We start from the raw sequence: 15,073 nt of genomic DNA on the forward strand, positions 1-15,073 counted from the left end.
AAATATGCACCAGCCCTGTTCCTCCCCTTTCCCTCTGCGATTTCCGGCGGAAATGACGCCATATGCCTGTTCCGTGGGCACAGCCCCCTTTCCAGATGCCTCCCTTCCGGCGGATGGAGCCCCGCTGCCATCCCCAAGATGGCGGCGGTGCAATAAGCAACAGGCGGTGGACCTGAGAAAAAAACACAGTAAACGGCCACCGCCTGTTCTGCCGCCGCCTAGGAGCGATGCCCACGACAGTCAGACTCACCCTGAGCCCAGATGAAGAGGGAGAGGGAGCCCAGCCAGCAGCACCTAACATCAGCTGTGGAATGGGAGGAACAGCTCTCATGAGGTAAAAAAAGCATTTGGTGAAAACACCGGAAACCTGAGCTCCCAGGACAGCACCTGAGAGCCCTGACTTCCCCACGAAGTGTTCCCTCCGGAGGAAACACAAAAACTGACAATGTGTGGAAAGGAGCCTCCTTTTAAAGTTTGGTGGAAGAGGTGTTTCCTGTTTGCAAGGGGAGGAGTCACTCTCTCAAGTGCTGTCCTGAAAGACGATAAGGGAAATAGGTGTATAAACATGCAATGTAAATAATGATCCAAAACATGTAATAAAAGTGATCCTAGTGCATAAATAATAACTTGTGTCTCAAGGCTGGACACCTAACACACAACTCTAAACAACAATATAATGGTGCATGTCTATCGATGCACCTATCGAGTCCTTATAAAAAAGTCCTTTTTGTGAGGTAGTGCACAATATCCCTACACCCTTAGTGGTGATTATTCATAATATAAGTGACAATCTTGCTCCCACATCACCTTCATGCTCTCTAGCCTCTCACCTCAGGTAAGTATTAAATCAATATAGCCTATGGTTCCTTGGACGGTGTACTGGCCTGTAGTCATCTCTTGGGGTCCTCTATAGTTGTTTCCGATGATCTGCTCTCACAACATATGTTGTGTCTCTGTTTTCTCCCAGGGGGTTCCCTCTAATGATCTCTCAAAGGGGTGTGTATATATATATGTAAATATAAATAAAGGAAGAAAAGCACTCGTAGTGTAGTAACTAGATCAGCTTTTCGGTAAAAGTGATTCCTTCCTCTCCTCTGTGAGGAATAAAGCCGGAAATGGCAAGGATTTAGTTACTTCCAATTTCAGTTCTTTATTTACCTGGCCAGTACTGGTCAGTGAAGCAGCCGACTAAACCGATCTCAGTTTGACTGGTTGCCTTGGAGGGCAGAGGAGGTATCAGTGATTTAATAGACCCCTTGTTACAACAAGGGACGTTGTTCATCCCTTGTCATAGCAATAAAGCTGAAGTTAAAAAAAAAGAAAAAAAAAAAGTGTAAAAAAATACATTTAAATAAATAAAAACATTTTAAGGTACCCCCATCGGCCCATGCAAATACAAATGTGCATAGCACCACACATGTGGGGTATCACTGCAAATGTCAGAATGAGAGCAATAATGAAAGCACCAGAGCTCACTTTTAACGCTAAACTGGTGTCCTGTAAATGTTTCAATGTGTCACCTATGGAGATATTTAGGTACCGTAGTTTGTCGCCGCTTCAAGGCCATATGAAATTTTAAATCTTGACATGTTTGGTATCTACTTGGCGCAACATAATTTTTTAAATTTTGCCAAAAAATGGTGTAAGTGTGCACTCTAATGCATTTAAGTGCATTTTTTCCTGAAGATCTGCATTTGATAAACAGCTGTGCAAATATCATGCAACATAAAAAAAATTCAACCACCACCATTTTATTCTCCAAGGCCCTTTACTTTCAGAAAATATATAATGTTTGATGATTATAAGTATTTTTCTAGCAATAAGGTGCTGATTTTAACATGTACGAGAAAAATGTCAACATTGGCCTGGAAGGCAAGTGATTAAACTAAAAACTGCATTGGCTATTGATATTTAGAAAAGTTTTTTTTTTCCATTTCGGTTGTCAATCATGATTAGGCAATCATACTTAAATAGGGCATGAACTGTGGATCCTGAGCCCAAAAAGGCAAGTAGAGGGCAAAGATCTAGTCCACAATCTTGCATGTGGGCTCCCTGCAGCTGTACTTACTTTATTAACCGCTTAAAGACCGAGCCTCTTCCTGAGATTTGTTGTTTACAAGTTAAAAACAGGTTTTTTTTGCTACAAAATTACTTAGAACCCCAAACATTATATATATTTTTTTCTAACACCCTAGAGCAGGGATATGCAATTAGCGGACCTCCAGCTGTTGCAAAACTAAAAGTCCCATCATGCCTCTGGGTTTCATGCTTCTGGCTGTTAGAGTCTTGCTATGCCTTATGGGACTTGTAGTTCTGCAACAGCTGGAGGTCCTCTAATTGCAGGACCTAGAGAGTAAAATGGCGGTCGTTCCAATACTAAAAAAAACACTTTTTTGAATTAAAAAATAAGACAACAGTAAAGTTAGCCCAATTTTTTTTTTTAATTTTGAAAGATAATGTTACACCAAGTAAATTAATACCCAACATGACACGCTTCAAAATTGCGCCCGCTCGTGGAATGCCACACACTTTTACCCTAAAAATCTCCATAGGCGACGTTTAAAAAAATTCTACAGGTTGCATGTTTTGAGTTACAGTGGAGGTCTAGGGCTAGAATTATTGCTCTCGCTCTACTGATCGCATGTGTGGTTTGAACACCGTTTTCATATGCCGGAGCAACTCACGTATGCATTCTGCATTCAAGCTTGGCGGGACGGGGCGCTTTTGAAAAATATTATTTATTTTACCTTTTTATTTTTTATTTTTACACTGTTCTTTAAAAAAAAAAAAAAAAGTGTCACTTTTATTCCTATTACAAGGAATGTAAACATCCCTTGTAATCGAAAAAAAGCATGACAGGGCCTCCTAAATATGAGATCTGTGGTCAAAAAGACCTCAGATCTCATATTTACACTAAAATACAATTAAAAAAAAATAAATAAAAATAATTTTGTCATTTGAAAAAAAAAAAAAAAAAAAAAAAAGGCCTTTTAAGAGCTATGGGCGAAAGTGACGTTTTGACATCACTTCCGCCCTGCAATGATATGGAGACAGGTGGGGGCCATCTTCCCCTCACTCATCTCCATGTCAAGCCAGGAGAAGGATCCGATCGCCTCAGCCGCCCTCCCCCACCGCCGATAAAAGTGATCTTGCGGCGAAAGGCCACTTTTATCTAAAAGAGGACCGCCCTCTGAAGAAGAGGATACCGGGGTTATGGCAGCTAGCTGCTGCCATAACAACTATATTCCTCTTAAAAGTACCAACATAAAACTGTGGCAGGCGGTCTGTAAGTGGTTAATGATTAACCATGCCTTGTTCTGAATTTTGTCTCTGGGTGGGGGTGGCCAGCATGGTAGAGGCAGTTTTATGTCCTCATACGGCTCCATGCACACTGGGCTTAAAAAAATGGCAGTCCCCTTTGCAGAAAAGAAAAGTAACCCTCATAAAGTGCATTTATTTTTTGAACACACTTCAGGTTAGTTTAGTATTTTTTCTGCCAGAAACGCAAACCAGACGTTTTTTTTTTCCTGCCTCTAAACGTTGAGCTTAAAATATGCCTGTAATCATCCTAATGTGCATGGATCCATAGGATAACATTGAGCTGAGTCTACAGGCAAAACACAAAACCCCTGTAGAAGCAGAAACTTTTAAGCCAGTGTGCATGGAGCCTAATAAAGCTGCCTCTCTGATGAGGTGATAGTCAAGAAGTAGAGGTAGAAGTGTAGGATGTACAGATCAACAGAATGAATGAAGCAGGGAGATGCAATTCTTCAAAGTACAGCTTCCTCTCCAGTAAGCACATCTCCAAATCTCAAAAGCCTAGTAGACACAGGCAGTGGTGCCCCTTCTAAAGCAGTTTTTTTTTTCTCCTCCTCCTACATTTTTTCTTTATTTTTTAGTGGACTAGTTCACACCTCATGCTCATCCCCTGGACCTGAGGGCCCAGGCACCCTGTGTTGTCCCCCGACCTCGATCATGAGGACTTGGTAGTTTGATATAATACACACATCTTTGTGGCTTCCTATGGCTCTTAAATTGTGCTTACTATTTGTATCACCTGCGTGGATTTCTATGGATGTACCTGCCTATTTGCCCTAATACCAATAAAAATATTTTACCAGAAAAAAAAACTTGAAGCTGTTACTGAGTGGTGTTCTTAGTTTGTATACGGGTGCATTTTTTGTATATTCTTAAAAGCTATACCTCTCTGACATCAAAATTCTTCTTTAAATTGTCGCCAACAATTCCATACAGTTCATCTGCCGGGAAAAGAGGGTCTTCAGTATTTTCTACAGTAACCTAAAAAAAGTGACATTTTAAGTTAATACCTACATTTATGTATTAAATCATCACATTCTAGGATAAGCCTTATGAAGACATAAGCTTGCTTTTCAACTGACTAAAAGATATAGCTGCTCATAACTGTGCTAATTTGATAGGAAATTACAAGATCTCCCAATTCTATAGATCACCAGGCACTGCTCTCCACCTATATAATATGGCGCAGAAAATAACTGAACTCTGTTTACCAGAGATCCCATCACTTATCCTTCATATCGGAAAATGCTTTGTATAGATTGTCTGTGAAAGTTCACGTCTAGGTCATGGTATAGATAAGGGGTCTTCAAACTATGGCCCTCTAGTTGTTCAGGAACTACAATTCCCATCATGCCTAGTCATGTCTGTGAATGTCAGAGTTTTACAATGCCTCATGGGACAAGTAGTTCCGCAACAGCTGGAGAGCCGTAGTTTGGAGATCCCTGGTATAGATAGTTGTAGTTACATTAAATGGACCTTGTATTAAATGGCTGAAGACAATCTATCCAAGTGGCTTCTTCAGTTCAAATAAGTGGTGAAAAAATACTCCAACATATATATAAGAGCAAAAGTCAACCTAATCCAATTAGCATGGTGTCATGAAATGTGTCAAGGGAGATAATGATTGTGCTAGAACACGAGGAGAGATGTGAGGGCTTGTTAAAACACCTAGTTTAATTTCCTAATTCATTCACTTTGATACCAGCAGGTGTTAATTGTTCGAATTACATGTTACCAATCATGATTTGTCATTTTTTCACAGCTTATGATCAGCTTAACTTTATTAGTAGAATAAACAAATATTTAGTCATCATGATTTACAGGGCACACAAAGAAATCCACACCATACAAGAATAAATTGTGACTTACATCTAGCTTCTTTTTATAATTTAAGGCTCGCACTGCTTTCCGAGCAAGATGAAGGGCATGGCTGTCATCTAAAGCGTAATGATCGGTGACACCAGATTTTCTGTAGAAAAGGTAAAATCAAACAATATGACCGTTCTTCAATATAAATTTTTTTATAGAGCAAAAAAAAAAAAAAAAACAACAGTAATATCCAACCTCAGTTACACTAAGTTTTTTTTTCTCCCCAGAGTTCTGGATAGAGATAGTTTTTTTGCAATTTGTGTCCCTGCTGGATAGATTAACCTTCAAATAAGCTTTTTTATTTGTCCTAATGACCAGTGGTGTAGCGTGGGGCGGGGGGGGGGGCTGTGGCCCCAGGGGCAATATCTAGGGGGGCACAGAAAAGTCCTGATTCCCGCCGTCCTGACTTCCGAATGTGCCACTGTCTGCGTCCCACTACTGTCACTCCCCGGCTGTCCAGGCTGTCACTCCCCGGCTGTCACTCCCCGGCTGCTCAGCAATGGGCGCCCTCTGTGATTGGCTGAACTGGGTCATGTGTGGGTGCAGTGCTGCACAGAGATGGCTTTGCTGTGTGATCGCAGTCGGCGCAGCCACTTGGCTCCTGCCTTTCTGTCCGGGTCTCACCACTGGCTGGGCCACAGGCTCTGTATCTCCTCCATGGGGGACAAGGAGAGCCCAGGTGAGTGGTGACGGTGCACTGCCATGCCGGGGCCAGGCTGACTTGAGTTGAGCAGGCTCAGCAGGGACGGGGGGGGAGACATGTCTTCCCACACTCTTACTTCAGTGGCTGCTGGCTGGTCGCTTGTCCTCCTCCTATTACTACAGTTCTGCAGACTGCTTGTTTACTAGGTTCCTGAGTGCATGTGACTCACATGCACTCAGGAATCTAGTAAACAACAAGCAGTCTGCAGAACTGTGTCATCAGCTTTCCATATCATGAGGTTAGGGCTGTTTACCTATGGATCATACCTCTCGTCTGCTAGGGGACACTGAGAGGTAGGTGTTCCTAGACATGGGTGATTGCATATATGGATATGGAAATTTGATACACACCCAGACATTCCTGCTAAAGAAGATCTTTGAACTTCTAGATGCTATCAGGAAGAAAACCTGATTTTCTTTATAAAGAAGATATATTGAAGGATGTGGAGACGGATGGATGTTCTCTAATATATATTTCTTGCCACCAACCTGATCCTCCCATGACTTTCCAGCAGTTCATTATAAGATTGGCGAGGCAGGTTGTTCAGTAGAAGGCAGCTGCAGCCTATTGAGATATTCCCAGTAAGCAGCATTTCCATCACTCACTGACTCCTATCACCCGCTGACTCCCATCACCCACTGACTGGGTCAGTGTCTGCAAAAAAGTGAGGTGCCACCTCTTAGCACTTACTGTAAGTGTGAGCCCAGTCAGGAGGAAGAAGTGGTTAATGATAAAGTGCTTGGCACAGGCTGAAGGCATAGACCTCTAGTGATGGGCAGAACAAGGAAGATTTTAGACAGCAACTGGTCACAGATCCTCTGCTACCTTGGCATTCTTTAAAAACTTGGTTTCTGACAAAATCATGGTCATCTGAAACATCTGTGCTTAGCACTTTAAAACAGGCAGGAATGTTAACCCTTTTGCGCTGGCCCCTCCCAGCCCTTTAAGAAGTTTCAGATGCCGGGAAGCAGAGCGGGGTTATGATCATGTGGCCATCGTGATTTTCTGTCACAGCAGTCACATGCTCGGAAAACTTTCCATAAGATGCCAGTAACTGTGTCGGGAGCACGCAGGGCAGGCACTCTCGTCACAGCTGTTTTTACATTCTGGTACACAAATATGCGGCCTCTCAACTTTAAGGCCCAGCTGCCGAGAGGCCGCATATTTGCTTACTGTCGTCACCAAGGAGTTAACAAGATGGGTGTCCCCCCGTGCACGAGTAACAATATGAAGATCTACCACCCAACTCAATGGAGGGCCCAGTTGGCTGAGTGGACAGTGCTGCTGACTGACCCTGCTCCCTCTCCAGCCACTTTAGCTGTATCTTGCTCTTCTACCTCTCTTCCTGTTCCTGCCACACAAATAAACTTGCTGCATCTCTGGTTTAGGAGGATCTTAGCCTTCTCTACCTCCAGCAGTAATAAATGGCAGTGGCAGAGCCAGGAGTGAAAAGCAGAGACTGGAAGTGGAACCATCATCCTCCCCATTACCTCATTTACTGCCCCCCACCCAGTACTCCATTCGCTGCCAGCATATGATGTGTGCAAGGCTCAGGGGAATTCTACTTGGTGAGTCTCTCATTTCTCCTGCCACCATCTTCTAGCACCCCCTGGAGGACACACCCACCGTTCCTCAGGGCAGCGTTTGAAAATACATTTGAGTATACTAGGATTACTTTAAACAGTATTTTCTTAAAATACAATACATGTGCTTAGGTAAGGGGCCTAATACTGTACGACTGGAAAAGACTCGGGGAGCGCTAAAAGTCCATGGGTTAGGGGTCGCAAAATACTTGTCCTGTCCCAGGCTCTGACAACCCACACTATGCCACTGCTAATGACCACATTCACTAAGAACGTAATGGGATATCCAATGTTTTAGAGATGTCACCAACCCAGAAGAGGAGAGGAAGTTGTCCAACAAAAACACTTGTTCCAGTGACAATTGTATGTGTTTAACTTTGGTGGAGATTTTGTTTTTATTTCCTGAAGTGTCTCTAGAACAAGTAAGGAAGGGAAAATCTCTCCAGCAAGGTGCAGCAAAAGAATAACCTGACAGGAGGTTATTACTTCTCTACTCGATCCAACACTAAATAAAACGTTTTTGGCTATACATAAATTTTTAGGCAAAGAGGAGTCCACTTTGTTATAATTTTATGAAATAATTACATTTTCTGTTTTTGGAGCTTCTGTTAATTTCTTCATTTTAAAGGCTCTTTAACATTACGTTAAAAAAAACAAAAAAAAAAAAAAAAACAAAAAAAAAAAACAACCTGCCAAAACAGCAATGTGGTCTTCACATACACTGCTTCAATCACTATTATAATTATTATGCAGGATTTATATAGCACCAACAGTTTACACAGTGCTTTACTAAATGCACTGAATGATTTAACTTTGACCAGTGACAGAAAAATACCGTCTGTGCTCTGTTTTTTGCCTTACACATTAATTCCAAGTAACTAGCCATTTCCTCAGTGATTCCGTCACAGAGCACTGAATGATAGATAATAAATTTGCTCTGGGGAAATTTATAAATGAATTTGCTGGTGACGACAGCTGACTTACGAGCTTTAGAGAAGAAACACTGTGAGTCAACAGCCCCAGCATATAAGAAATGTACCTTTGTAAAAGAATTATTATAGCATCATTTTAAAACATTGCATTTTCTGAAACAAAACACCGGATCCACCATTTCTGTGGTTGATACCTAAAATATGAAAGTTAAAACGTGCCTGTCTTAACATAACCGGAGGAAATCACCCAGGTCTGTCTGTCTATAGATATATCCATTTATTATCCATTCAAGTTTTTTTGCATCCTCCTACTAGACTATCTATTGCCAATTGTAGCAATTTAAATAACTAAATAAATAAAACAAACACCTTAAGAAACCTGTGCTGAAAGAAATACTAAGGTTGTGGTTGTAACAGCCTAATATGTACAGCGCTCTATAATCCCTTTATCAGGGTTTCTCAACTAGGGTTCCTCCAGAGGTTGCTCAGGGTTCTTTAAGCAATGAGCAATTTTTGCCTCTCAGATAAGTTTCCACCAACATCAATGCTCATTTTAGCCATCTCTAAGGGATAATTCTTCCCAATGACCACAAGTGTAAAGAGCATTCTTCCCACTGACCATCACAGTAATGGGGTTCCCTGATACCAGAAAGTCATTTCAACGGTTCCTCTGTGTTGAGAAGATTGAGAAAGACTGAGCTATATCCTAACTTTAATATCTGCTAACCAGAGCAATAGATATCTATTCAATTAGTGAATAAATATAAACACAAAAAGATGAAAAAATAACAAAAAAGGCTGCCATTGCACACATCTTTTTAAAAATGCTAGTTGTCTTATTGTCATGCTTGTCCTCTGGCTTCAATATTTTTACAGTCAGTAGACCGTACATCATTAGGCCGCATGCTACATTAGAACTCTTGGACCAAATACTTATCTACAGTCAGCCACTCAGGATACTTATGCCAGAGAATGACAGGTTGCCAGCAATTTTAGTTATTATACTCCCTACTGTAATCCCTAATTATAAGACGTCAGCTCAAAAGTTCTAGCCTTTATATGATCATAAAAGCCCATCATAAACTTCTAATAACCATATATACTAACAGCTAGAGTCCATTATCTTCTCTAGTACGTAAAATATATAGTGCCTTGCAAAAGTATTCACCCCCCTTGGCATTTTTCGTGTTTTGTTGCGTCACAACCTGTAATTAACATGGATTGTTTGAGGATTTGCATCATTTAATTTACAGAACATGCCCACAACTTTGAAGAGGTTACTTTTTTTTTTATTGTGAAGCAAACAACAAATAGGACAAAATAACAGAAAAAGTCAATGTGCATAACTATCCACCTCCCTAAAGTTAGTTAGCTCCGAGTTGCTTTGGATAAGTCTCTATGAGCTTGCCACATCTTACCACTAGGATTGTTGCCCATTCCTCCTTGCAAAACTGCTCCAGCTCCTTCAATTTGGATGGTTTGCGCTTGTGAACAGCAATCTTTAAGTCTGACCACAGATTTTCTATTGGATTGAGGTCTGGGCTTTGACTAGGCCATTCCAACACATTTACATGTTTCCCCTTAAACCATTCAAGTGCTGCTTTAGCAGTGTGTATGGGGTCATTGTCCTGCTGGAAGGTGAACCTCCGTCCTAGCCTCAAATCACACAGAGAGTGGTACAGGTTTTGCACAAGAATATCCCTGTATTTAGCACCATTCATCTTTCCCTCAACTCTGATCAGTTTCCCAGTCCCGACTGCTGAAAAACATCCCCACAGCATGATGCTGCCACCACCATGTTTCACTGTGGGGATGGTGTTCTTTAGGTGATGTGATGGGTTTGCGCCAGACATATCGTTTTCTTTGATGGCCAAAAAGTTCAACTTTAGTCTCATCAGACCAGAGCACCTTCCTCCATACATTTTGTCAGTCTCCCACATGCCTTTTTACAAACTCAAAACGTGCCATTTTGTTTTTTGCTGAAAGTAATGGCTTTCTTCTGGCCACTCTGCCATAAAGCCCAACTCTATGGAGCGTACAGCTTATTGTCATTCTATGTACAGATACTACTGTCTCTGCTGTGGAACTCTGCAGCTCCTCCAGGGTTACCTTAGGTCTCTGTGCTGTCTCTCTGATTAATGCCCTCCTTGCCCGGTCCGTGAGTTTTGGTGTGCGGTCGTCTCTTGGCAGCTATATTTTAACAATTTTTCTACTAACCCTAAAATTGTCGATTAATCCCAGCCAGCGTACATGTTCCTATCCTACCCACTGTTTAATATGCAGCTGTCATTTCAGTAGAAAAGAAATAAGTAATTATGTATGACTTACAAGATAAAGATAAAAAAAACTATCCTTTAGGATAACGGCAAACAATCCCCATATGGTCACGTTATGCCAATGAATAAACCAAACATCACTACATAACACAAACACTGTAATGATCATGGACATCATTGTCAGAGCCAAAATGGCACACAAGATTTCTGTAAATGCCACAATGGAAAATGACAGAAAAAATGCTCATCAATGTCACAGATGAAATGGCACACTAAATGTCACTGATGAAAATACTAGATCAGATTTTCATTATACCAAGATGCCTCCAACCCCATCACTGATTTTTTTTTTTTTATATCGATGATAATCTAAATGCCATTCATTTGTATCTTCCTGAATTATTTGCTTTTTGTAAGAAATTTACACTAGCGAAAAAAATGGCCAAGCTAGGATTTATGTGTTTATTCATGGTCTTACCTACAGTGTAGATCAGCCCCTCCTAAATCTTCAGCAGATACTTGCTCTCCAGTAGCAGCCTTTACCTAAAATAACAAATATCACCATATGAAGGCAAAAGTACTGTACCCACATTTTAGCTTCACATTGCCTTGTACCAATCATAAGCAAGATTAGAGGAAGGAGCGATTTTCTTCTAATAAAACGTAAAATACTTAAAGTATAACTAAAGGTGAAACTTTTTTTTTTATTCGTTTTGGATAGAGTAGAGAGGGATTAAAATACCTGGACAGGTTTTATTACTGTCTGTGCCCCAGTTAGGTCTGCGCCCTCTCTATTTGTCCTAATTACCATTATCATTGAAAGTTAAAGTAAAAACAAAATCCCAAATTTTGAGTTGTCCCCAGAAAAGTAATAGAGGGGAAATCTTAGAATAGGGACACTAGTTCTGGTCACCTGGGTGTCCCCAAGGAGTTCCCTTAATTTACAGGGATGTCCTCTCACTTCCTTCTCGTCCTCCAGGAGTTTTAAACCTCCCTTACTCCATCCAAAATGAGAAAAAAAAGGTTTGCCTATAGTTATATTTTAAAAGGTAAACGACAACAGGTTTAAATTGCATTTTTAAGCTTTTAAACAGATGAGATATTTATATGTATCTATATATAGATATATCGATAACGAGATTATATATATATATATATATATATATATATATATATATATATATATATACATACATACACACACACATATACACATATATTTTATATATATATATATATATATATATATATATATATATATATATATATATATATATATATATATATATATATATATATATATAGTGGGGAAAATAATTAATTTGATTCCCTGCAGATTTTGTAAGTTTGCCCACTTACAAAGAAACAAGGGGTCTATAATTTTTATCATAGGTGTATTTTAAATGATAGAGACAGAATATCAACCAAAAACAGAGAAAAAACACATGATACAAATGTTATAAATTGAGTTGCAGTTCAGTGAGTAAAAATGGGATTTTTGACTTACCATAAAATCCATTTCTCTGAGTTCATTAACAGACACTACGCTCCATTATTGAGAACCACATGGATGTCCCAAAGCAGTGCCAAACATGAGGGGTGGGACAATTAAAAATCCCAAGGCTAACACAAGAGCCAACCAGGTAACAGGAGCTCAACACAGAACAACCTGAGCAATACACCCTCAAGAGGAAATGGACCCTCCAAAACAGCAGCCTGCAAAACCTTGCGGCCAAAAGCACATCTACTTCGTAGAACGTCGTGAAAGTGTACACCGATGACCAGTGGCCGCCGTGCAAATGTGCACAACGGACGCCTGATGATAAAAGGCCCCCCAAGAAGCACTAAGCACCTGAGAAGAAAGTGCCGTAACAGGGAAAGAAGGAACTCAATCCCTGACAGAATAGGCCAGAGTCAACATCTGTCTGATCCATCCATAAATGGTAGCAGACGAAGCAGACAGCCCCTTTCTCGGCCAGCCTGTGATCACAAACAGTGAGTCTGGCCTCCAAAAAGACTCAGTGGCTGCCAAATACAACCAAACCACTTTAAGGGCAGATAAGGCAAATTCCTTAGGATACGTTGACCAGGGACACAGGGAAGGCAACACAATGTCCTTATTCAAAAGGGAAATCAAAAGAAGGAACGATGGACAAGGGCGAAGAACCATCTTAACCTGTGTAACACTGGGTACGGTGTACGACAAGATAGCGCCACCAGTTCCGACACCCTGCAAGCAGAGATGATAGCCACCAAAGAGGCCACCTTCTGAGACAGAGTAAGCAGGGGAATCTCCAGAATATTTTGAAAGAGAGGCTCCTGTAGAACCGAAATCACCAAGTTCAGATTCCACGGCGGTAGAAGAGACTGCACTGTTGGAGACAGATGTCGAACCCCTTAAATAAAAAAGGTACGCACAAGGGAGTGCAAGACCAGGGGACACAGATGAAGACTGCCAAGGCTGTCACCTGGCCCTTGATGGTACTTAAGGTCAATTCCTGCTAAACCCACTGTGAAGGAAGGACCGAATCGGAGCACACGAAAAAGAACAAGGGTGAATGCCCCACGACTCACACCAGGATATATACACTTTCCACTTTCGGTGGTAGATTTTCCTAGAGGTAGACTCCTTATGCCGCGTACACATGATCGGACATTCCGACAACAAAACCGTGGATTTTCTTTCCAAAGGATGTTGGCTCAAACTTGTCTTGCATACACACGGTCACACAAATGTTGTTGGAAATTCCGAACGTCAAGAACGTGGTGACGTACCAGGACAATCACACCCTGAAGCAACAGGTCTTGCACAGACCCACGAGGAGAACTTGTAACCGGACAAAATTAAGGACGTCCCCACACTCCAGACACGGGTGAGAGCGCACCTTCAAGCTGAAGGGGTCTTGTTCGCAGGTCCAGAGAATCCCGCTCTCGGCTTGCCAGACCAGGTCCATTTGGAACCTCCTAAGCAGGGTTGGAAAGGTTTTGAACCCTTGTCAGTGGACCCCGAGGAATGAAAAAACTGTGTGCCGTGAAAGTAGGACCATGTCTGCGATGAGGCCCATTTCCCTTTGGAGACTGTGGAAGAGATGTACACTTCCCCCCGTGAAACACATAATGATGTCATGCAGGGTAGCCTCAAACAAACAGACAATGGCCTTGAAAAGGTAAACCGGTCAAAGCTTTTTTAGAAGCCTAGTCCACAGACCAACATTTAAGTCACAATACATGTTGAAGCACCACTGCAGAAAGAGAGAGCTCAGCAACCAGGTGAACTGCAGCCAAGAGGCATATCAGACAAACTGCAGCCCCTAGATCAACAGGTCCGCCAATTCAGCAAAGGCAGGGGGATTCTGCTCCCTCTCCAGGTATATCTGCTGGATCTTTAAAAGCTGGAGATTCCTCTACCAGAATCATGGTCGCTTTGTGCAGGCTAGAGACAGAGGGATCCACTACTGGTGGAACAGTCCACGTCCTAAGGAGGGACTCCTCAAAGGGGTACTTCATAGCAAAGTGTTTTTGGAAGCACAAAGGGGCACTTTGGACACTCCCAGTCTTCATGGACAAATTATTGCAAAATAAGAGGGAGAAGGGAGCGCTTTCGCCGTGCAAGACGGCTTATGGGTGCCAAAGGGGACCGGCCCTCCGTCGCAGCCACAGCTGCATCCCCAATCTTGAAAGGTTCCCACACAGAAGTAATAAGTGTGACAACCAGCGCCTTCTCGTGCGCCACTGCAGTTGTGGAGGAATCATCCTCACTACCTGACAGGACAGGGAGCGTGGCCACCAACGCCACAAGGTGGGTGACGTCCGTGGCAGAAGAGCAAGATTTAGGATCGTTCGAGACAGAGGAGGTAGGGGAGGGTGAGGGGTGCCATTTACTAGGCTATGTGCCTAAGCGCCACCTGAAAAGACACCAAAAAAAAAAAAAAAAAAAACTCAGGAGGGGGCCACCGACTGAGACTTCAACCGACCGAGGCCACACAGAGGGGAAGCCGACCGAGGCCCCGCACAGGGGACACCAACAGAGGCCCCACAAAGGGGTGCCCACAGAGGGCCCACCCTAAAGGCCCTCAGAACCCCCACAGCGCCGCCCCTCTGGTAGGCTGCAAACGCCGTAGGCAAAATTTTCATCCGCCTGCTGTGAGAGTGTGCGGTCCGCGGGGACACTGGGCCAATTCGAGATGCGGAACGGAGGACAGACGCCCAAAAACGGAAAGCGGCGGCCTCCGCAGCCCGCCCTGGGGCTGCCCACCCAGCAGTAGGTAGGTAGTCGGTAGGCTGCAGGCTAAATTACGGGAGGGCCGCGGACGTCTGCTAACCCGCCTCCTAGGCCCAACCACTTCAGCAGGTGGGCCAAGGGGGTACCCCCCAGTAACAACCCTGAGGATG

At 42.5% G+C, this 15,073-nt stretch overlaps 1 protein-coding gene across 1 annotated transcript in view; it reads right to left on the minus strand.

Moving 5' to 3' along the window:
- MCCC2 (methylcrotonyl-CoA carboxylase subunit 2) overlaps positions 1 to 15,073 on the minus strand; it is a 177,473-nt gene that overhangs the window by 72,508 nt on the left and 89,892 nt on the right. The window contains exons 8-10 of the mRNA XM_073624396.1: positions 11,160 to 11,224; positions 5,188 to 5,287; positions 4,204 to 4,299 (exon numbers count right to left, since the gene is read on the minus strand). Coding sequence (XP_073480497.1) covers positions 4,204 to 4,299; positions 5,188 to 5,287; positions 11,160 to 11,224 — 261 coding nt within the window. The remainder of the gene's footprint in view (positions 1 to 4,203; positions 4,300 to 5,187; positions 5,288 to 11,159; positions 11,225 to 15,073) is intronic.

The sequence above is a fragment of the Aquarana catesbeiana genome, linkage group LG01 (assembly GCF_042186555.1).
Source record: "Aquarana catesbeiana isolate 2022-GZ linkage group LG01, ASM4218655v1, whole genome shotgun sequence".
Lineage (NCBI taxonomy): Eukaryota > Metazoa > Chordata > Amphibia > Anura > Ranidae > Aquarana > Aquarana catesbeiana.